The 24,313-nt window shown below is 33.5% G+C and overlaps 1 protein-coding gene across 1 annotated transcript in view; it reads right to left on the reverse strand.

The window, feature by feature from the left end:
• Positions 1–24,313, reverse strand: part of LOC145279283 (vacuolar ATPase assembly protein VMA12-like) — a 59,934-nt gene that overhangs the window by 6,899 nt on the left and 28,722 nt on the right. Inside the window, exon 2 of the mRNA XM_080130712.1 lies at positions 2,717–2,796. Coding sequence (XP_079986838.1) covers positions 2,717–2,796 — 80 coding nt within the window. The remainder of the gene's footprint in view (positions 1–2,716; positions 2,797–24,313) is intronic.

Below are 24,313 nucleotides of genomic sequence, written 5' to 3' on the forward strand. Positions count from 1 at the left end.
ATGTGTTACCTGATGTGTCACCTAACGTGTCACCTAACGTGTCACCTGACGTGTCACCTGACGTGTCACCTGATGTGTCACCTGACGTGTCACCTGATGTGTCACCTGATGTGTCACCTAATGTGTTACATGACGTGTTACATGACGTGTCACCTAATGGCAATAAAATTGTAACAGGCATGTGCAGAAACGTCTGAGAATGACGTGTTTGTATGTCCGCGAGATCATTTGATTGTGGGCCAGTACCAAGTCCTGCTGCCACACCCAGTATCTGCCAGCTGTTACCTGATTGCACCAGGGAATCACGGCACTCTTCAGCACATCCAGGTATGCTTTGATGTTGATTTTTAAGCCAGCTTCGAAGATGTGAGGTGGCATGATGTGAACTTCATTTAAAACCACACCAAAAACCATAACCATGGCCGGAAATTTTGTTTTCATCACACCCTATTATTTGTGGTAATCCAGCGATGCATTATGAGGGTGCTGGCAATGGTCCTGTTGTCATAACTTAAATCGGTAGAGAGCATGAGTTGTGCAGCGGCGCATCTGCAATTTCACTCACTGAACATTGTGTCACTTGCAGACATGATAGAAGACTCCTACCTAATAAACTGAACTTTCAAAAGTCTACGACAATTTTAAATGCCTGTACAAAAAAGTCTGGAAACTTATTGAAGGCACCCCACATACAATCATTGTGCAATTGCTTTTTTGGGAGTGGTGGCAATCTTTGCATTAGATTTGTCACACCCATGAAAGAAAATACTGTGTAGATTAGAGATATTTTAAATCAATACATTATTATGTACTTACCTGTCATGGCAAAATTAGTATGAATCCAAAAGATCATGAAAATACAAAACATATGGGGGAAACGATACTGAAAACCTTGTCATGTTCTTCTTCTGCCAAATCAACATTCTCTTTGAAACTGTTCTTGCTTATTTTGTATTAATGCCTTTGGAAAAAGGGTTAGGGTGCTTGTACAGATTGGTAATCATTTAAACCAACACATTTCAGGTGAAAACATTATTAAGTGTCATGGCAAAATTAGTATATATTCAAAAATTTACAAAAAATAATCCAGTAGAAAAATATTTACATGTAAAAATAGAATTTATTGAATTATCGAGTTTTTTGTGGAAGAGTTGTGCGACTAATTCTGTATGACAAACTAACTTATTTCCCTTGACTTTAATTACAGGCCGCCATAACAAAATGTGTCTGATTTTTTGTTAAAAATACATGTAGCATATCTCCTACTGAATCATTTTTTGTAATTTTTGGAATTTATACTAATTTCGACATGACATATTAGTACGTGATAATGTTTTCACCTGAAATGTGTTATTAGGTTGGTGCAAAACAATATCGTTTTCTCACATATGTTACTTTTATATATGATTTCTGAATTAATTCATTGATATATATATATATATATATATATATATATATATATAGCCATGTTATATATCATTTTGAAGCACTTTTTTGCTTTATTGAATTGTGTTATTTGTTACCGTTCTCAATCTCTTCATTCATTTTTTTGCAGGCTTTTCGACAACATGGACAAAATTTAAATCTGCACGATTTTCTTGTTGTAGTTCAAACTAGGCCGAAAAGATGCCGAGACAGCTTGTGATATCAATGATGTGTTTGGCCCAGGAACCACTAACGAACATGTGGCAAAACGGTGGTTCAAGAAATTTCGCAATAGTGGCGAGAGCCTCAAAGATGAAGACCGGCCGACTGCGGTTAATAACGAACATTTGAAAATCTTAATTGAAGCCGATCCTTGCAAAACCACATGAGAAATTGCTGTTGAACTCGAGGTCGACCTCTCAACAGTCGTTCGCCATTTAAAGCAAACAGGGAAATCAAAAAAGTTGGATAAATGGGTGCCGCATGAATTGAACGATAAAAAAAAATCGCTGTTTTGATGTGTCTTTAATGCTCCTTCTGCGCAAAAAAAAACGACCCATTTCTCAAGTGGATTGTGACGTGTGATGAGAAGTGGATCCTCTACGACAGCTGGCGACATTCGGCACAGTGATTGGATGCCGGAGATGCTCCACAACACTTCCCAAAGCCAAAATTGCACCAAAAAGAGGTTATGGTGACTGTTTGGTGGTTTGCAGCTGGTCTTATCCATCACAGCTTCTTGAATCCAGGCAAAATGATTACGGCAGAGAAGTACTATTGACAAATTGATGAAATGCACTGGAAGCTCCAACGTATATGCCAGAGATTGGTCAATATCAAGGGATCAATTCTTCTCCATGACAATGCTCACCGCATCTTGCTAAACTGACCCGACATAAGCTGAGCAAATTGGGCTCATCCGCCATATTCACTGGATTTCTCGCCCATCGATTATCACTTTTTCAAGCATCTCAACAACTTCCTGCACGAAAAATGCTTCAAAAAACTGAGATGATGCAGAATCAGCCTTCAATGACTTCATCGTTTCCAGAATTCCAGATTTCTATGCTAATGGGATAAATAAACTTGTTTCTCACTGACAAAAATGTGTCGATTCTAATGGTTCTTGTTTCGATTAATAAAGTTTATTATGAAAGGAGTTATGATCTTTTGAAGTTGAACGTCAAAAAAATGGCATTATTTTTTTCACCAACCTGACTAATGTACACAAGCACCATTGTTTTTCTTTTTAGTTGAAAAAATTCTAGTTTTCTAAAAATAAAAAACTAACCCGTGGAGGTGGAGTATATTCAGGTAAATGTAATTCAGATCCTTTCAACATTTCATGAAGGTAAATTGGTTCGGTTTTATCTGGAAATATAAACAAATAAATAAAACACAGATTAAAGAACTGCAACATTTAAAAAAAATTCTTTCATTCACTGAAAGTTCAATACAGACATTTCTCGTCTGAGAAATAATTTATAATTAAAGACGATGCTTTTTTTTTTTTAGATGTATTGGTATCTTAATTGGTATTTTAATTGGTATTTTAATTGGTATTCCAACATATTTTTCCAACAGATATTATGTATTATGTATATAATATATAAATAATATATACATGAAACAATCACATTGACCGGTCCTCACCAGATCACCAAAGTTGAGCAACAATGAGTCTGGCCAGATGGTTGACTAAGGCCAGGCGATGTATATACCATGCTGAGTTTTAAGGTTGATATTTGGGGGCAAATTAATTCACTGTTCCCAGTGAATTAATTTGTTAAGACATGTATCTATGGAGAAGGTAAAACTCTTTTATTTATTTATTTATTGAGATTGTCGGACTGACTTCCTCATCTTGGTTGTTATAGTCACAACGTTTCGGCCGTTTTGCCCTCCGGACTTCACCAGGTGTTTTGTATCGACCTGGGGAACCGTTTGTTGTTAGCCTCGAACCCAACCCTTTATTATTATTACGGGGGTACCGTGTCGGACTCCAGCTACGTTCTGGGACATAGTTGCTGATTCTCTGTTTAGAATGTTGCTTTTCACTGCACTTGAACTCAGCACCTTTGGGTAATTGTAAACTTTGATACAACGTCTAGGACCACTCGACCATATGTCACTAGGACAATTCTTAGTTAGTTTTTGTTAATGTTAAACCTATGTTGTCATTCAAGGTTTTCTCTTTCTATTAGAGGTGTCCAAATTGCATTCAGCTCTACGCTTGGTTTGCTCAGTAGGTTGTTATGTCCGACCATGTGAGCTGTTTCTTTAAGTTTTCTCACTTTCCAGTGGGTCTCTCTGTTTATTATTTTTACTTCATCCCATAGGATGAGGAAATCAGTCCAACAATCTCAATAAATGAAAACACCTCATCTCAAAAATACAGACAATTACTCAGGTAAGACTCTTATGTCAAAACCTGTGGTCTATTATATATTCTGTCTTGTGGCAATCATTTGCACTGATAAAGATTAGCAGTAATACCAAAAAGAGTGGTTGGTTCTACACAAAGTCTTCACCACTAAAAACAAATCATCTGTGTTGATTTCCAAACAACTTAGTTGTTGTGGCGGAAACTCATACGTCGAAATTGATTAATATATAATTTTTTTTATTTATTAACATTTTATATGAAGATAAATAGAACAATGTGAACAATTTTTATTTATTATTTAAAAAAATGTGTAATATTTATTTTTGTAATTGTTAACTTTAAATGTGAAACATTTTTAAAAGTAAATAAACATTTTTTTACAGAAAAGTTTCATTTTTTACGCCAAACTACTTTTAATAATAATAATAATAATAATAATATTTCGTCTCGGACTGTGATAAATTTCTTCAGTTAAAATATCTGCTGGAAGATGTTTCGTCGGGGACACTAAATCATCTATCACCGTTTAGAAAACAGCGGAAGTAATGCAACAATGAAATGTCTCAAAAAATATGCTGGAATGCCGATGTACTTAATGACGTCAGCAACTAAGGGAAGTAACTGTGCAAACTTAAATGCAAGGGACATAATACACAAAGCAAAACAAGTGGTGCTTTCACACATCTAACTTTGATAATAAGCACAAAAAAAAAGCACATTTTCGTTTTTTCAGCATTTAACAATAATCCTTCCTTTTGTCAATGGAAAAGGTGCGCTTGTTGGTGATCATTTAAATGAACTCATTGCTGACTACAAAATGATCATCTTCAAGTCCAACGTAAACAAGTTCTTGATGAGCAGTCCCCTTAAGTAATTCAATTTACCAAATTTCCACTACTAACAAGTACCACAATATTATCCCATTGACTACTGTACACTCATTAAGTCTTATCCTCGAGTGACCTCCTAGCCTGGATAAGTGATGACTTCTTTGTATAAAAAAAAAAAATTCTATTTTCACTGGCTCGTTTTTTTGTAATTTTTTAAATTTATATTAATTTCGGCATGACATGTAAGTACGTAATAATGTTTTCACCTGAAATGCGTTGGTCTAAAAGATCACCAATACAAGAGTTTGAGGCGTAAAAGTTTAATATCCTTTAAATCTTTGATTTTGAATTGTAAGATTTTTACTCACCTGCTAAAGTTAAGGACTGTCTTCCTTCCGTAGGTCTCAAGAGACAATGAATATCTTCTCGGTGCAGCAGCAACACTGGCGTAAACAGGTAAAGTTTCAGAATTTTCCTTCTGCTGAATTATATGCCCTTACAAGGCTTGAGAGTATAGTCTGCACTACTATTTCACCTATAGCTGAGCAAAGGAAAGATGTGTGCTTTCATTTCTGAAGAATTTTAGTGAAAGTGACGCTACAGACTCTTCCAATTCTCTTGAAACTGGTAATGGATATAAAACCTTATCCTGCCTTGATAGAGTTCAAAATAGACTTTGTAACCTCGTAGGGGATGTGCTTTTCTCTTCCCTGCAACCTCTTTCTCACAGAAGAGACATTGCGAGCTTGTCTCTGCTTTATTGTTATTTTCATGGCAAGTGCTCGTCTGAGCTTCAAACTATGGTCCCACCTCACCAAACTTTCACGAGAAACACTCGTCTATCTGAAACCACTATCAATAATTTCCCCCACTCTTTATCTGTGCGTAAACCTAAACATACATTCCATGAACAAAGTTTCTTTCTTAGAACTGCACACCTGTGGAACTCTCTTCCATTTGCCTGCTTTCCAGCTGACTACAATATGGTCATCTTCAAGTCCAATGTAAACAAGTTCTTGATGAGCCGTTCCCCTTTTAAAAGAGTTTTTGTTTTTCTTTTCACACTATATTTTTTACTACTAATTAATTTTGCATCCTTAAACTTGCGGCAACAGTATTTAAAGCATATTATGACCAGAATGATGGAAAGTGACAAAAATTAACTATTTTCTCCGATTGAGATGCTGAAAAATATGAATATTTGATATTCTAATTCATCATGAATCCTCTGCGCATATGTAATGGTGTGAAGAATCGTTTTGTATTAATTTTGCCGATAATGCACATGCCACAAAATAAAGACGGTAAAAAAAATGGTGAAGAAAATCATAGCATTTATTAATATTGCGTAGTGGCGTACATGACGGGAACAAGACATAACGGAGAATGAGACATTTATTTAACAGTGTACGACGACAATGATTACACAATTCTTGGAGATTTCATATTATTAATATGAATGTGAAGAGATGACGTAGTAGACAGTTCTTTTTAACACGGAGAAGGGCATTCATTATTGATGATGGGGACAGACAGTTACAGTTTAGAAGGGGTTTCATATAATGTTAATTTACAGAAACGATAGATAAAACACATTACCTTGCGGTGGATGACAAACGAAGACAAAAACTTATAACATGAAGACATTTATTCCAGCTGGTGATGATGATGATCAGGTATTTGAATGGCTGAATTACATTGTATTGTCTCCCTTTCTGGTTTGCTTCTGAAAGGGGCTTCGGCTAACTTAATTCTCCTAATTCTCTGTCAACTCCAAACTCTTCTGGATGACTGTAACTTAACTGAATCTATTGTTATCTATCTTTCTTTGTGACGTCAGAAATGTGCTCAGACATGTGAATGTTTCCTCACATGGATTCTACATATTATATAAGTCTCCAACACGTTTTTGGCAACACAAAGAAAATTTCTTAATTTACATTATCCGATTCTACTTGCTCTGACCCAATTAATTGTATCGTTATTTCTAACACAATGAACAATGCTCCACATTTCTATCATCGTATCGAAATTTTTTATTACTGGGTTCGATTCTAGCCTTTTCTTTGAATAAATATTTTCAATTCTATTTACTGTCCTCTTCCATATAAAACATTAATAGAAATATCCACAAGAAACTATAAAGAAAATTGTAGGGAAAATTGTGGAAACTAAGAAAATGGCTTACCGTAGAAGCAATCACCCGTGTGTACATCATCTGGAATCCAGCTGTTGGGAGAGGGGTGACGGGGGAAAGAGAATCAAGATGGCAGCATCCACAACTTTCATAATTAGTAGTCTTGCAAAGTGATGCAAAATTTTGCTGCTCGACTGCATAAAAGGAGGCTGCGGTGAGAACACAGACAGACAGTGTACGAGAATCATTGGAGATTGTTGTTGCGTGTTACCGAGTAACTTTGTTTTTTTTTTGTTTTATTTTCTTTTGTTCCTTTTTTGAATATGTTTATGAGGGTCATTCCAAAAGAAAAGCCTCCTATTTTTTAACTCAAAAAGTTGAAGAGTGGTACAATTAAAACCCAGAATTTCTTTTTCTACATAGCAACCAGCATTCTCGATGCATTTTTGTCAGCCTCTTTTTATATCTCAGTCGTAAAAGTCCAGAGCATGTTTTGTAAGTCACATTTGTGTCACCACTCTGAAATCAATGAACCCATCACCTAACTGTGCTGACATCAACTGCATCGGCTACATAAACGTTCAACAGGTGCCAGTGAATAGACGTATGTAAAAGAATTTAAAAAATTACTCAATAATTACAAGAAAAATCAAAAATCATTCAATAATTACAAGAAACCTTCTCTGCCACCAATAGCAATGGCCAGTGACTCCCTGTCTGAGAGTACATCTTTCAAACTGCTTGGCCTAACGTTCACAGGAAACATGAGTTGGAACAATTATATTGAAAACATTGCCAGGGCCGCTGCGAAAAAGGTAGGCTCTCTCTACCGTGCTAGAAAACTACTGACACCTGAAAGTATAGTGTACCTCTATAAGACCACCATTCGCCCATGTATAGAGTATTGTTGTCATATTTGGTCTGGTGCATCTGCTACTAGTCTCTCGCTCCTAGACAAGATTCAAAAGAGAGTCGCCAATCTGATAGGCCCTGAGCTGGCATCTAAGCTTCAGCCTCTGTCCCATCGACGAAACGTTGCATCCCTCTGCCTGTTCTACAAGTATTTTAATGGTGAATGCTCTGACGAACTGCAGATACTTGTGCCCCCACGACGTAGACACCCTCGACAAACCCGACAGGCAACTAAATCCCACCCCCACACAGTAGAGATCCCTAGATGTAAAAGATCTTTCTACTCTAATAGTTTCTTCCCCAGAACCGCTAGACTATGGAATTCCATTCCAGGTTCCTGCTTCCCTAACTGTACTGACATGCAGAAGTTCAAGTGCAACGTGAACCAACATCTTGCTGCCCAAATCCCTACATAGTGCCCCAGTAGTTGTTGCCCCTGATAGTAGCCCCCTACACCAAAGTGGCAATGTGCCTTGTTTGTGGTGAAAATGTAATAAAAAATTATTAAAAAAAGCAAAAAATCTTGGCAAATATACCCAGTGAACTAAGTGTAAGTGAGATTTAAACAATTGCACTTAAAGGGATGGTTAGAATCTGTAAAAAGATCTCTCAGTTGGAATGATGTATGAGATAGTGGGTGAATGTCTGGTATTTGGTAGGATGCCTCAACCCCAGCATTTTTTTTTTTAATCTGTTGTTTTCATCCCAAACAAGGCACAGTGCCACTAAGTTGTAAGGGTTTACTATTTTGAACCAAATTTGTAGGGACACTATGTCAGGAGTTGGACAGCGAGATGTCTGTTCACATTACATTTGAATTTCTGCATGTGAGTACAGTCAGGGAAGCAGGGGCCTGGGAGGGAATTCCTAAATCTCAAAGTCTGAGGGAAGAAGCTATTTATTTATTTAAGAACAAGGTTTTTCAGCATTCACGGATCTCTATGGTGTGGGAGTGGAATTTTGCTGCTTGTCGGGGGTACTTATATTAAAGGGGCACCAATGCTTTGAGTTCATCCAAACATTTTCCATTAAAATACTTGTAAGACAGACACAGGGATGCCACATTTCATCGATGGGACAGGGGTTGGAGTTTGGCTGACAGTGTGGGGCATTCTATTGAGTTGGGGACTTCTTTTTTTAACTCTATCTAAGAACGAGAGACTTGTGGCAGATGAACCAGGCCAGATGTGACAATACCTTATGCATCAGCGAATAATGACTTTATAGAGACAAAGGATACTCTCAAGTGTATTACTTGTTGTTCCAATTCATGTTGTCTGTGAATGTTAAAGCTAGGGAAGTACTTTCAGGTAGTGTATCATTAGCCATGCAATCAGTGGTTGAGAAGATTTGTTTTAATTATTAAAGGAAATAAGCTTAGTCTTGACTGCATTGAATGTTACCAACCAGTTTCGGCTCCATTCTACTAAAACCTAGTTTTAGCCATTTCTTTAGATATATACTCATTCGTTTTCCCTTCGTGCCTGTTATAGAGCGTAGTGTCATCAGCAAATATATCCATCTCAGAGACAATTTTATAAGGGAGGTGGTTTATGAGTATCAGGAATAATAATGGTTCAAGAATTGGCCGCAGTGACACACTCGCATTAATATCATGTTGTTCAGGTGTACGACGACCATCAATGATTATATTAAGTTTCCGTCAAGTAATACCGTATGATTTCATTTTCATGCGGTAACCATCGTGCCATTCTTTATTAAAAACCTTAGATATATCTAGAGCTACTGCCCTAGCCTCCCCTGCCTTGTCCAATGCATGGTATAAACGTTCAGAAATTACAGTTAGGATATCTGCAGTAGGTTATCTCCAAAGCTTGTTAACTATGGAATATCTGCAAATATCTTCACAACCACCAAATTCTTTCTTTCCGATAAGTCTACACAAGTAGTTACGGAAGGGCAAAAGTCCAAAACCCAAAACATCAATAGTGACACAATGCCTCAAGGATTTATTTTAGGTCCAACCATCTTCCTGATTTTCATTATCTTCCAAAATATATCCTGAAATTATTCGTTGACATCTTTGCAAATGATTTTTTTTTTTTTTTTCCATTTTCACCCCAAATGAGGCGCAGTGCCACTTTAATGTAGGGGGCTACTATCGGGAACATAAGTTGCAGGGATACCATGCATGTAGGGAGTTGAGTAGCAAGATGTCTGTTCACATTACACTTGAACTTCTGCATGTCAGTACAGTTGGGAAAACAGGAAGCCAGAAGGGAGTTCTAGAGTCTAGCAGTTCTGGGGAAGAAACTATTAGAGTAGAAGGCCTTCTTACATCTAAAGATCTCTGTGTAGGGGTGGGATTTTGCTGATGCTGGGTTTGTCAGGGTATCTATGTTGAGAAGGTACAAGGGCTTGTAGTTCGTCAGAGCATTCACCATTAAAATACTTGTCAAACAAGCAGAGGGATGCAACATTTCGTCGATGGGACAGAGGCTGAAGCTTAGATGACAGTTCAAGACCTATCAGGTTGGCAACTCTCTTTTGAACCCTATCCAGGAGTGAGAGACTAGTAGCAGATGCACCAGCTCAAATGTGACAACAATACTCCATACATGGGTGAGCACTTTGAAGAGCACTGATGATCAAAATCTTTTCATCTCTCTCTTCCGACTTTGAGATATGTGGTACAATGAGGCGAAGTTATTGGTTACTTTTAACACATCTAAAACCAAGCTTCTCTCTTTTCACAAACAACGCTCGGATTTTCCCCAGTCGAAATGAATTGCTCTCTTCTCACTAAATGTCAGACCAGACCTGAAATGGAAGACTTACACCAAATCTGTTGTTTAAGTTGATGGGAAAATTTTTTATCATTCTACCGCAAGTTTCAGTAGTTCTCTGGAGGCCTCCTTTTTTGTTGATATTGTACTCTTACTTTAAAAGAGTTTTTTGTTGTTGTTGTTTTTTTTTGTTTTTTTTAATGGAGAGTCAATTTTAACAGTAACATAAAAAAAAAAATCATATCCGTCCTCAAATTTAATTCCATCAAACTCACTTTTTTGAAAAAAAAAAAAAAAAAAAAAAATTTATATCTGTCCACAAATTTAATTCCATCAAACTCACTTTTTTGAAAAAAAAAAAAAAAATCGCCATGATGTGAAATTTTAAAACTTTCTTTTTTTTCTTAAAGTACTTATTCATCCCAAACAATGCCTGTTGCCACTAGAAACGTTAGGAGAAACAACTTGGGATCATGTCTAACAGAGGATACATCTTCATCACTTCCTAAAACTACCAAATTTTAACATGAAGGTGTTAAATGAAAGAATTTTCAACCAATGCAAATCTTTCCAAACCCAAAAAAGTAACACTTATACGTGAATGTAATAAACGAGTGCTAACTTAGAAATTCCTATAAGACCTACAATTGTTAATGGCTACACTCATATATATATAGGAACAAGTAGTTAATAAAACATGTTAAAAAACACTTTGAAAAAGAGTGAAAACATTAATTTTACAAAGGAAACACTAAATAAGTGAATATATATATATATATATATATATATATATATATATATATATTTTATATAAACAAACTTACATGGTTGCAACACTGGACATGTCAATGTTTCAGATAAATGGTCAATTAAAACCAGAAGTCTTTGATGACTGGCTTCTTGTGTGATGAAGGCTCCTAGTTTTAACCAACCATTTGTCCAAAACATTAGCATGTCCAGTGTCGTGAGCATGTAAATTTGTTTGTATTAATAAAAAATTTATCTTGCTCTTCTTTTATTGAGCACTCTTAATAACATCGTTAAATTCATTAGTTATCACTATTGAATACATTTAATCTGGTGTGTGTATATATATATATATATATATATACACACACACACACACATACACAATGGACTCTCCCGTCGATTTCGATGTATGAGGTTCCCTCGCAACTAATATTACATTTTCACCCCAAACAAGGCACATTGCCACTTTGGTGTAGGGGGCTACTATCAGGGGCAGCAACTGCTGGGGCACTATGTTGGGATTTGGGCAGCAAGATGTCGGTTCACGTTACACTTGAACTTCTGCATGTCAGTACAGTTAAGGAAGCAGGGACCTGGAATGGAATTCCAGAGTCTTTTTTTTTTTTTTTACACAGTGATCACCACTTATCAAGGCCCGGAAGCCACTCAGGGATAAGGGTTATTGCAAGTACATTACGTTAGTGTGGAGATTTGATGAAGTGTTTAATTAAGGGGGCGGTTCATTAGGAATTTGTTAACGTTGGACTTGAAGACATCGGTTCTGGGGAAGAAACTACTGGAGTAGAAATATCTTTTACATCTAGGGATCTCTATTGTGTGGGGGTGGGATTTAGTTGCCTGTCGGGTTTGTCAAGGGGGCACAAGTGTCTGCAGTTCGCCAGAGTATTCACCATTAAAATACTTGTAGAACAGGCAGAGGGATGCAACGTTTCGTCGATGGGACAGAGGCTGAAGCTTAGATGCCAGTTCAGCGCCTATCAGATTGGCGACTCTCTTTTGAATCTTGTCAAGAAGCGAGAGACTAGCAGCAGATGCACCAGCCCAAATGTAACAACAATACTACATACATGGGCGAATGGTGGCCTTATAGAGGTACAGGATACTTTCAGGTGTCAGTAGTTTTCTAGCACGGTAGAGAGAGCCTACCTTTTTTGCAGCGGTCCTGGCAATGTTTTAATATGATTATTCCAACTCATGTTTCCTGTGAACGTTAGGCCAAGCAGTTTGAAAGATGTACTCTCAGACAGGGAGTCACTGGCCATTGCTATTGGTGGCAGAGAAGGTTTCTTGTAATTATAGAAGGAAACCAGTTCAGTCTTGGCAGCATTGAATGTGACCATCCATTTATGTCCCCATTCCACTACAGATTGGAGGTCATCCTCTAGTGTTTTTGCCATTTCTTTAGTTATGTGTTCATTTGTTTTCTGACATGCCTGTTATAGAGTGTGGTGTCATCAGCTTTGTTGCAACATTTTGGACTTATAATGGGGTATGATCCCACACAGTCGGACGATTCTATTTATAAACGATGCTGCTAAGAACTGATGAATCAAATTAATTCACGTTCTGCTACCAACCAATCAGAAACCAGAATTGCTTCATAAATATTAAACCTTTTCGGGAGCAATTTCACATGTTCTTTTCCCGGGTCTCGACACGGTAAGAATATTTTGTTCTGTGGAACTGTCTACTACAAACAAGTCACCTCCCAGGACTTGTGTGTAACAGCGAACCTTCTGAAACTGTTCTGAAACTCAAAATGGCTTACACTTCTAGGACATTAATAAATATTAGAAACAATAGAGGCCCAAGGATAGAGCCCTGAGGCACTCCTGCATTTATATCACACTGTTTAGATGTACGACCGTCGAGGACAACTTGGATTTTTCTCTTATCTAAGAAGGATTTAATTATATTAAGTATTCTACCAGTGATATCAGTCAGAAGTTTAGCATCTGTAAGGTGCCGGACTAGAGCATGGTTAATTATGGTCTCAAATAGATGATTTGTTTATAGTGTTGAAGGCTTTGTGTAGAACCAACCACACTTTTTGGTATTACTGCTAATATTTGTCAGTACAGATGACTGCCACAGGACAGAATATACAGTAGACCACAGGTTTTACGTCAGAGTTTCCTTCTAGATGCATGTCTTAATGAAGACTGGGGGTGCATCTCTCCGAGTGAATTAATGCACCCCCAGATACCAACCTGGAAATTTCTATGACTCGGCTTGGTACATACAGCAGCTAACCTTTCCAAACGGTCACGCATCTGGCATTGGCCAGGTCCAACGTTGCTTCATTTCGGTAATCTAGTGAGAACCGGTGTGTCAATGTGATTGTGCCATATATATATATATATATATATATATATATATATATATATATATATAAGAAAGCAATGTGCGTAGTGTAAAAGGAGTTGTGTTTGAAGGCTATATCATTGCGGTTCATAGGAAACACAAGTTAGTATATAAAGGAATAATGACAATATTAAAAGGAATTTTAAATCATATTACGTTTATTTACCAATATAATGTGTCGTACAAGATGGTAGGTGTTGTTGTCCCTAATTTTCGAGAGTATTATCTCTTCTTCAGGGGATAAAAAAAGAAACGTGTTCAACGAGGCTTTCTTTTCTCTGTTTTTTATTTATTTCCGGAAGTCAATGTCACAGACTGGCTGTCAAATCAATTTCAGAATAAGAGTTGTGATGAATATTAAGTATTGTTGGAAGTTATTGTAACTTTTTTTGTTTTTAATGTGTAGTTGGAATGTTAATGACTGCTGTATTGGTGACGTGTAATATCCAGTTTTTTTTTAAATGTATAACACTACCTAGGAGCTCATCGTTCAAACTCTTTGGTTTAACATTCACAGGCAACATGAATTGGAACAAATAGATTGAGGGCATTGCTAAAGCTGCGGCAAAGAAGTTGGGCTCTCTTTTCCATGCTAGGAAAGTATTGAAGACATCTTCACTATCCAGTCACAAAATCCACTCTGACATTTTTCTTTTTCATTTTGCTAATTTAATTTTATGCATATCTTAATACATAAATAACTTGTTTATTTTCAAATCAATCCAAAACTGACAATCTCGTATCAATATATTCTTTCACTGTTTTCCAAATTTAACCTTGTGTATTTTTGCAGCACAATTAACATCCCCAATCCGTCAGAAGCGATCGATTTACATTCTACAAGAATATTGTTCATTTATGAGTTTTCCCATATTTAAATACGACTTTTGTTCATTATTTATTGTATGTTAATGTCCCACTGCAATGCTTAAATACTGCCCTCGGCTGGCCAGACAAAACCTGTGATGATATACATCCACATTAGAATGTGCTGTCCCAGAACTGTGCGAATAAACACATATCACTGCCACATTTTTCGAGTTCTGTATTGAATATCGTGATATTCTTAAGTTTTATGCATTCGCTAATTAGCTTAGTAGCTTCTGTTTATTGTTAACCGTTTTTATGACCATGGCTTAAGAAAGAGAAAAAAAATTAAAATAAAAAAAATACCACCACCTATACTACCTATTCCCTGCCGCAACCCTGTTTCCTCTGGAGTATATGATCTGCTTGCATTAGATTTGCTGTTGTCACGGTTAATATATTTTAGAACTTTTTTATATACTCCCTAGATTATAATATCTGTGATTTGCGAACAGAGATCTTCTATATCTTATTCGAGCGATTTTTTAAAAATTCATGCTATTCTGTTCTGTCATGTGTTTGTTCGGCTTTTTTGTATAAAAGCGAAACTAATCGAAAGCAAAGCCGTAAGCAACCTTTTGTGCCGGGACGTCTTGAAAGCGATTAGCGTTGATCAACGTGGGGAAAACCCTTCATATCAGACAATTGCTATTCATTTGAGAGTTCCCCTTTTTCAAGGGAGTTTGTTTCCCTACGATGTTGGCGAAACCAAACAAGTGAAACGGTAGAAACCTGAACTGGCCTTCAGCCAACATTCATTTCTGCATCTGCGTATTCACTTAGCAAGTCAACGTTTTGATTGACATCGCTAAATTTGAATGTTTTCCAGGGTTGCAGTAAGATGTCAGATTTTCCTTCATGCCTTTGCGTCATGGGTTCGAGCCTGCCTGACTACTACCACTTTTTTTTTTTACACTTCTAAACACCCGGGCAACGCCGGGTACCCTCACCAGTTAAATATAAATATTAGACACAAAGCATAAAACTAGAATCTAAATCTGAATTATTTCCCTTTCACCATTTTGTGCCTGTAAATAGTTGTGTTCATATTTGCTTTTTCTGTTTTTAATAATTTTTTTCTCCACTTTTTATTTTTTTGTAAAAAATATATTTGTTGCAGTGTTTTACCTTTAGACGCAACACAATGACATAACACTGTTTACTCGTCAGAATGTAACAGTTGCTTCTGTTGCCTACAGATTATTTCATGGTTCTTGCCCCACCGCAATGCTTAAATATCGCCCTGTGCTGCAGTTGAACAGACCAAACCTGTCACAATATACATTCACATTAAACCCTCTGCATAATCACACTAATTGTTTGCTTACAAATGTACCGGCAATCATTCACATTGTGTTCTGCAATCCTGAACATGCTGCCTCAGAATTGTTTGAATGAACATGTATCATTGTCACATTTTCAGAGTTCTGTATTGTCTATCATGATATTCCTAAGTTTTATGCATTCCCTAATTAACTTAGTAGCCTCTGTCTATTGCTAATGGTTTTATGACGATCGCTTAAGAAAGAAAAGCGTTTCTTAAATACATTATCTAATGAACTGTGAATGCTAAACGTAATATGAGTATTCGTGTGGAGCAGGACATGAATTTTTTCTCAACCCTTGTATTTTATGTTTACATCCGACGCCTGGTCTCATCTGGAGCGTGATTTTTCAAAACGTTTCAGTCGATGTATCTCCAACCTTCTTCAAGTGTATCTTGTCGAACTGGTGAATGTTTCTGCCAAACTCGAGAATTTGGGTTTAATCCTCAGTGTGGGCAAGCAAAAAATATAATTGCAAATTACTTAGGACCTCTATCCAGTCATGGCAGACCGAACAAGAGCATGCTACCCCCATGAAGTAAATAAAGGGTTCCATTCGAAATTCCGTCAAAATTCCTGAGTTCAACAAGATACACTTGAAGAAGGTCAGAGGTTACATCGACCGAATCGTTGTGAAAATCTCAAGATGAGAACAGTAGTCCGATGAATCCAAATAACACGAATAACCAATCCTCATCTCAAAAATTCAGAAACCTTGTATTTTATGTTTACATATTTTTTTATTAGCAAATCCAATATTGAAGTCATATTCACACTAGGTGAGCTGATCATGCCGCAATAAATTAGAAGATGGATTGATGCTTAAGATAAATAAAAGTAAAACTAAACACTTTATTTTGTAAATTTGAAAAAATATCACAGGAAAAAATATGCCTCTGCTGAGGTTTGAACTCACAACCTTTGTAATGAAAATATAGTAGAAATAAAAATATCAATGTTGATGATGGTAATATTTTGAAACAAAAACAATAACTTACCTTGAATATTTAAAGTTTTCATTTATTTTAGTAAATTTCGCCTTATTTCAATTCACATTCAGCAAATTATCATGAAAGTTTTAATACAATGTGAGGGGGGGGGGGGCTTGCCTGGTCATAAAATACGCTTAAACATATTTTAATTCAGATTTCGTATTTATTGTTACAAAGCTAATTCTCCATTGAATATTATATTGTACCGATTGCTTGAATTAATTGGTTTTAGAGCATCAGAATTTCTTTTGAAGACGTCCCCATTTTTCAGACACAAACGTTACATGGACATCGAGAAGTAATTTCTTGTAAAGAATCATGTGATTCTTTTTTTTTTCCTGTTAGTTTTCTTATTGAAAACTTTTGTAAAAAATGTATTTTTTTTGTCATGTTTAATTGCAATTCAAATCTAACGTTTGGGATGAAAATTGAATAAAAAAAAAAAAAAATTGAAGAATAAAAAAAAAAATTGAATAAAAAAAATTGCATAAAAAAAAAATTCCTTCTATAAATATTATTTGACAGATTTTATGGGATAAACTTATTAAAAACTGCTTTTATTCAATCTTAAAAAATTTATTTTTAAACTTAGACAGTCAATCATTTTTGTTTCTTTGACTTTTCAACTATAAAAATGCGACAAAATAACGGATAGATTTTTGTTGCGGTTTATGCTTCTTCCTCCTCTACTTCTACTATGGCAGTTGAAAGCAAAATGACATGCAGAAATCTACTTGAATTAGAAACCAAAACTCCCCACATTCAGAGTTCACCATTTTTTATGAGCACCACGGCCCACGCATATGCAAATGAGTATGAGCCTCGTTTTCGGTTCAGTTATACATGCACAGTGCCATTTCTACGTTTGCCTTGTCATGTATTGTCTACAAGACTATAAATCCATTTTCTGTTTGTCTGCAAAGAAATGAGATTTTCCTTGATTTCTATTCAAATGCAGATAATCTTTGTTTTGTTATAAAGCAAGTTGAAACTTTTTTTTTAACAATTCTATGATTCAATATTTCCATGTCTTTTAGTGAGAAGACATTATCTTCATGGACTTAAAATTGTTATCTTTCAATAATTTCATATGAAGATATTATATTTCTTGGAATTATAGAAACATTTTTTAACCCGAACTAAAATCAAAAATATCTTTGAAAGCATATTTTTTTATTTTATCCAACGAATTAGCAAAAGTTGAGCTGAAAATTTAAGTGCAGAAATTCAAGCAGATGCAGGATTAAACATTTAGAAATACTAACTTTATTTAATTCTATATTAAAATTCATAGTATTCAAAAAAATGTTTCTTTTTTCTTTTATAAAAGTTATATTTTTAATTTGTAAATTTATTGACATAAAAATTCTTTAAAGTCATAAAAACATTTGGTACTTTTAATAAACTAATTTTTTTTATAAATTAATTTTTTGTTGTTTTAAAAACATTAAATTTCTGAATATAAATATGTGCAGAATATTATCACTGTTAAGAAGCCAGACGTTTTATGAATCTTGTAGGAGTATTGAATTCTAATTGGAATTATAAGATTAAAGTTTTAATGAAAAGGTTTTAGTCTACCAAAATATATTAATTAGAAAGTGAAATAAAACAAGAAAAGGAAGAAACAAGAAAATAAAGAGAAAAATGACAGAAAGGGAAAAAGAAAAAAAAGAAAAAAAGGAAAAAGAAAAAAGAAAAAAGGGAAAAAGAAAAAAGAAAAAAAGGGAAAAAGAAAAAAGAAAAAAGGGGACTAGAAGAAAAAAAAAATGAATATTGTATCTTTAAACAGTTATGGATAATTTTTTACTTAGAAAAATCAAGTTAAAATTGTCGTCTTTTTTGTTTAAAGCACAGATTCCTAAGAAATTAGTATCACCTTGTTTCATGTTAGTAGTAACTTGATTTTTCTCATCAAAAAAGGTATATTTTGTTGTCCAAGAGAATACAACAGATGAAATTATGTATAAATTTAAATCTAAAAAATAGGTTAACTATCCCTCACCACCAAGGCAAACCCTTTACCATTTCAATTCTATCTCTACAGGAATTAATAACAAACTTACCTTCTGTCAGGAACTGTCCAAAATCAGAGTAGGGAATATACTCACCTTGAAGGGAGACAAAAAAATATGGCGGAGTGTAAGTCTATTATTAATAGTTTTTTATAATTAATAATTATTGATTAAAAATTAAATAATAAAAAAAGGGAAATTTACTGCATTTAAATAAGAAAACCTGATTCAATTACAAACATGTATCCATTCAAACCGATCACCTTCAACTATGGCAGATCCGACAACTTAATTTTTGATATCTTCTAATCTTCTCTCATGTGTAAACATAATTTGATCGCAGTAATTAACAATGCACACAAAAATTGCACCATTAACGCAAATACTTCTGCACTTTTTTTATGGTATCTTAGTTTCTGACGATATGGCTGAGATATGGCAATTTTTGTAGACAAAAATATAATATAAATTTGATTTACCATAACTGAAAAATCATACTTATGTCCACTTACATAAAAGTGGATTTGTGCTGAGCCCATAATCTGTTAACTAATAATTTACCAAAGCAAAATGCAAACTCTAAATCAAGCAAAAGGAAAAATATAAAACACGTGTGGAGTTAAAAAATTTATTACTGGAACTACCATTAGCGGATGAAATGCTGGGTTGATTTCAGTGATAAGAATGGGTTGATGGGAGATCAAACTGATTTCAATAATAAGTCTAACCACATAGCCAGTATTTTTTTATTTTTGGTCTCTTTGATTCTTTAATAATTTAGAAACTATTATTGTAGCAAATTTATTGATACAAATTTTTTAAGTTTTCTTTAATAAATTTTTTGTATTAATGTTTCACTTGTCATAAAGAATTTTTTTTTTTTAGTCTTCAAGAGAGCTGGAGATACAAGATCATAAGCTACAAAAATCTTTCATAATAAAAAAAAAAAAAAATTGTTAAATTTTCAAAAGGGAAAAGTAGTTTGCTAAACAAATATGTACAAGTAAGAAGGCTGTAGCAATGCAGAAAATTAGGTATTGAAGTGATCTGACATAAAAAAAACAAAAAAAAACAAAGTAACAAATGTCCTGTATGTTTTTTTTTTTTTTTTTTTACTTCATATATCTTTTTGTTTTTCAAAAACAATCATAAATGCAAATCAGTAAATATGAATTTACTGTTTGACATAACCATGATGGTGAAAGTTGTTAATATTTCGCGAATACCATCTTTTTTTCAAAAAGAAAGAAACCAAAAAAAGTCTTTAATTTAAAAAAAAAATAAAAAATTTTTTGACAACATTCTTTTGGTTTCTTTTTGAAAAAGAGATATCCTCAAAATATTAACAACTTCCACCATACCAGCTATATCAAACAGTACGTCCATATTTACTGATTTTTATTTGTGATTGTTTTTTGGAAAATAAAAAAAAAAGACCTTTGTTTCGATACAATTAATATTTTCCACTTTAAAGACTCAATTTCTAATGGTAGTACCAAAAAGAATATTAAAATGTCTGCCAAGCATAACAATTTTTTTTTATTTTTTTTGCATGATTTTATGAAAATGTTTTAACTTATAATAATTTCCAAATTCGGCTGGGTTTTAATTTTAGTTAGATATACAATGACCAAAAAAAAAAAAAAATATCTGTCATTAGCAATAGATTCGGAGTTATCTCCCTTGAATAAATTATTTTAGTACATATACTTACTTATTGGTATTTATTAAAGAAAAATTCAAAAATGGAAATACTAATTTCAAGTATAACCATTGATATCTACTTATCATGTAACAGTAATGAACATATCCAAAAATTATGAAAAACGATAGTGTAGAAAATTAATTATCAATGAAAATAGTTTTTGAAACCAGCAAAAATTGAGTCTTGCTATAAAAAAGAAAAAAAAAAACGGAGAGTTCGACTTGTAAGAAGAGAGGTAAAAATTTTCCGAGATTTTTGGCCAATTTAGCAAAACTCAATTTTTACTAATTGTCTTCAAAAACTTTGCGTTAATAATTAGTTTTGTACCTTATTGTTTATCGGAATTTTTTTGTAATATGTTTATTACTGCGACATAACAATTAAGTAGATAGCATTGGTTTTACTTGAAATTCAATTTTTCGATTTTCGCTCTAATAACAAAGAAGCACAAAAAAAGTTTTTCAAGGGGGATAACTCCGAATGTGTTATTAATTAGAGATTCATTTTCTTTGAACTATATATCTGCACTTGTGATCCATCATTAAATATTAGCACAACTATTTTGTTTATAATTCAACTCATTAAATAATAAACATTTCTAAGTAAATATATTCAGCTGTAAGGAGGAAGTGAATTTGAAGAAATAAAAGGTCATAAAAATGGGCAGCAATCATAGAAAACTAGAAGATGACCCGGTGTTGCCTGGTATTAAACTTAACGTTACATTCCCTAAAAAAAAAAAAAAAAAAAAAAAAAAAAAAAAAAAAAAAAAAGGAAAGATAATGAGACGTGTATGCGAGTATTATGTTTAATTTTTTTTCTAAACAGTTCACTTCTTGTAAGTAAAAAAATAAAAAAATATGCTGAGATTGTAACTAGAATCTAAAGACTATTAACCATTAACTCAACTGAGCACGATCTTCAAAACATAATGTGAACAATTAGTGCATGCACAAATGTGTAACAGTTAATTAACAGATAAAAAATCCAATCATCTCCAAGTATCAATTTTTCAATTTTTACTCCTTAGCAGCCCTTTTGTTCGGATGAAATCAGATTAAGTTTTCCACGTGTCTGAATACCCTATAAACAAAATTTCAAGTTTGTAGATAAAAAATCGTTGAGTATATAGGTTGAGCAGTATCCTCACACACACACACACACATTCTCACTTTTATAGATATATAGATTAAATAAAGAAAAAAAAAAGCCAAATATTTTTCTGATGATTCAAAAATGTTTTATTTGTCCATTTTTTTTTTTTTTTTTCAATGTACACAAGATAAGTACAATAAGTCCCAAATTTAGTTGAAGAGATTGGAGATGGATCGGACAGCTTGTGAAGAGAATCGACTATATTGGACTGGTCTGTATTGCAGGTCAACATGTCTGTTGTTTGAATGCTATATTTGGACGTGGGTTTGTGAAATCCCACACACAAAATAAAATCGAAAACAGTGAGACTATAAAATTGAAAATAATCAACAAATAAAACAAATAATTATTCAAGAGAAAAAAAAAATACCAATGAAATATAATTCATTCAAATAAAAAAAAATAAAAAAATAATTTAAAACAAAATCAGATATGACATAAATAATGCAGTTATGTCTAAAAAATACGCAAAGTTAAGACACCGGAAGTGGACTCTGTTTTTGTAAATATGGAACGGAAATCACTAAACATGAAACGAAATATAAAATCATATGAAAATAATTTATTTCAAACAATTTTTTTATTTTTAAAAGTTTTTTGTGATATCATGAAACAATTAAAAAAAAAATAAACTTTCATTTTTTTACATTTTTATAAATAGTTTTTTTTTTTGTTTTAACATTTGTGTTTTCACGAAAAAAAAAAAAAAAGTCTACACTACGTGTTATGTGTTCTAAGTTTTAATAATGAAGGAAATTTCGGTTTCGTAATTCCATTGAAGGTACTTTGTTTTATCATACATTATTTATGACAAAATTATGTGATAAAATTTTAAATTATTACAACATGAATATGTTTTAAATATTTAAATATTATTTATAGAAATGTAAACTATGAAAGTTTAAATTACATTTTTGAAATAAAATATTTCCATATGAATATTTTTTGAATATTAAAAAGATATATTTTGAATATTATAAATTAAATATTATTTATAAAAAAATGTAAAAGTTTTTTTTTTGTTTGTTTCATGATAAAACAAGAAGTGGTTTCATAAGGTTTCGTTTCATGTTTAGTGACTTCCATTCCATATTTAGATAAACTGAGTCCACTTCCGGTGTCTTAACTTTGCGTACTGAAATTTTAGTTGCAAGACATTTGTAAGAAAATAAAAGGTGCTTGTACATAGAACGACAACGATTTTTAAAATAAGATGGCTGAAACAGGGGGCATAACTCAGTTGCTAAAACGATTATTTTTAATATTTGCTTATTTTTCGTGATTTAAATGATTTTTTAAAATATTTTTTATATAAATTTACAAAAAACAAAACTGGAAATTATTCAAATTTTAATTTAATTAAAGCTTAACTAAATCGGTACTTATGCACTTATTGTACCGTGCTTAAGTAATAACATTATTTAGAAAGCCATTCTTAACATGGAGAGAGGAGGGTGTTTTGTAACTATTCTATACTTTCATCTAACAATTTAATAAAAGTCTTGTTTCACGATTTATCTCCCTTGTTTGATCTGTCGCCTTTCTTTATACAAGCACCAAATAAAGTTTTGTGGATATAACAGGTTAGTCAATGTCAAGATTCTTTCCAAAAAAAAAAAAAAAAAAAAAAAAAAAAAAAAAAAAAAAAAAAAAAGATAAAAAACTTTACAACGACGACTTTTATAGGTTTTCAGGTATGCTGAAAACGAATATAACATTTAAAAGTGACGCAGGGAAATAGTTTTCATAATATGCAGGAATTACTTTTTAAAAAGGGGGGGGGATCATTTTTCTAAATAATTAAATATAAAATGGGCACCTACTTTCTAGCCACCTAGTGATAATGTTTTTTTTGGAGGGGGGGCTGTTCCACCTTAATCACCTTCAAAATGAAAACTTTTAAAAGTTTTCGGATATGTTAAAAACGAATATCGCATTTAAATTTGCCACAAGAAAGTAGGTTTCTCGATATTAAGTAATGCAATTTCTTATGTTATCAGTTATCAAGTTAAATGTGATATTCGTTTTCAGCATACCCAAAAATATGTAAAAGTCGTTATTTTAAAAGGTGATTGTTAAGGTGGAACAGGCCCCCCCCCCCTAAAAAAAAAGTGGCACAGGGAAATAGTTTTCATGATATGAAGCAACTACTTTTCAACAACAACAAAAAAAAAAGTGGGGATCATTTTTCTAGATAAACTTAACGTAAAATGAGCTCCCACTTTCTGGCCACCTAGTGACAACTTTTAAAGGTTTTTGGATATGTTGAAAATGAATATCACATTTAAATTTGCCATAAACTAGTAGATTTCCGGATATTAAGCAATGTAATTCCTTATGTTATCAATTTCAGTGTGATATTTGTTTTCAGCATACCTGAAAACATGTAAAAGTAGTCATTTTAAAAGGTGATTGTAAAGGTAGAAAAGTAAAAATTTACCAAGAAAAGTTTTCAGGCCCCCCCCCAAAAAAAATTAATTTAACACTAGGTGGCCAGAAAGTGGGTGCTCATTTTACATTAAATTTATATAGAAAAGTGATCTCCACTTTTTGAAAAAGTAACTTCTTTATATCATGAAGACTATTTCCCTGCGCCACTTTTAAAGCATATATCCGTTTTCAGCACCCCTGAAAACTTATAAAAGTCGTCATTGTTAAGTTTTTTAGAGGTGGAAAGTATCT

Source organism: Euprymna scolopes, chromosome 1, assembly GCF_053919585.1.
Source record: "Euprymna scolopes isolate OS-2025 chromosome 1, ASM5391958v1, whole genome shotgun sequence".
Taxonomy (NCBI): Eukaryota; Metazoa; Mollusca; class Cephalopoda; order Sepiida; family Sepiolidae; genus Euprymna; species Euprymna scolopes.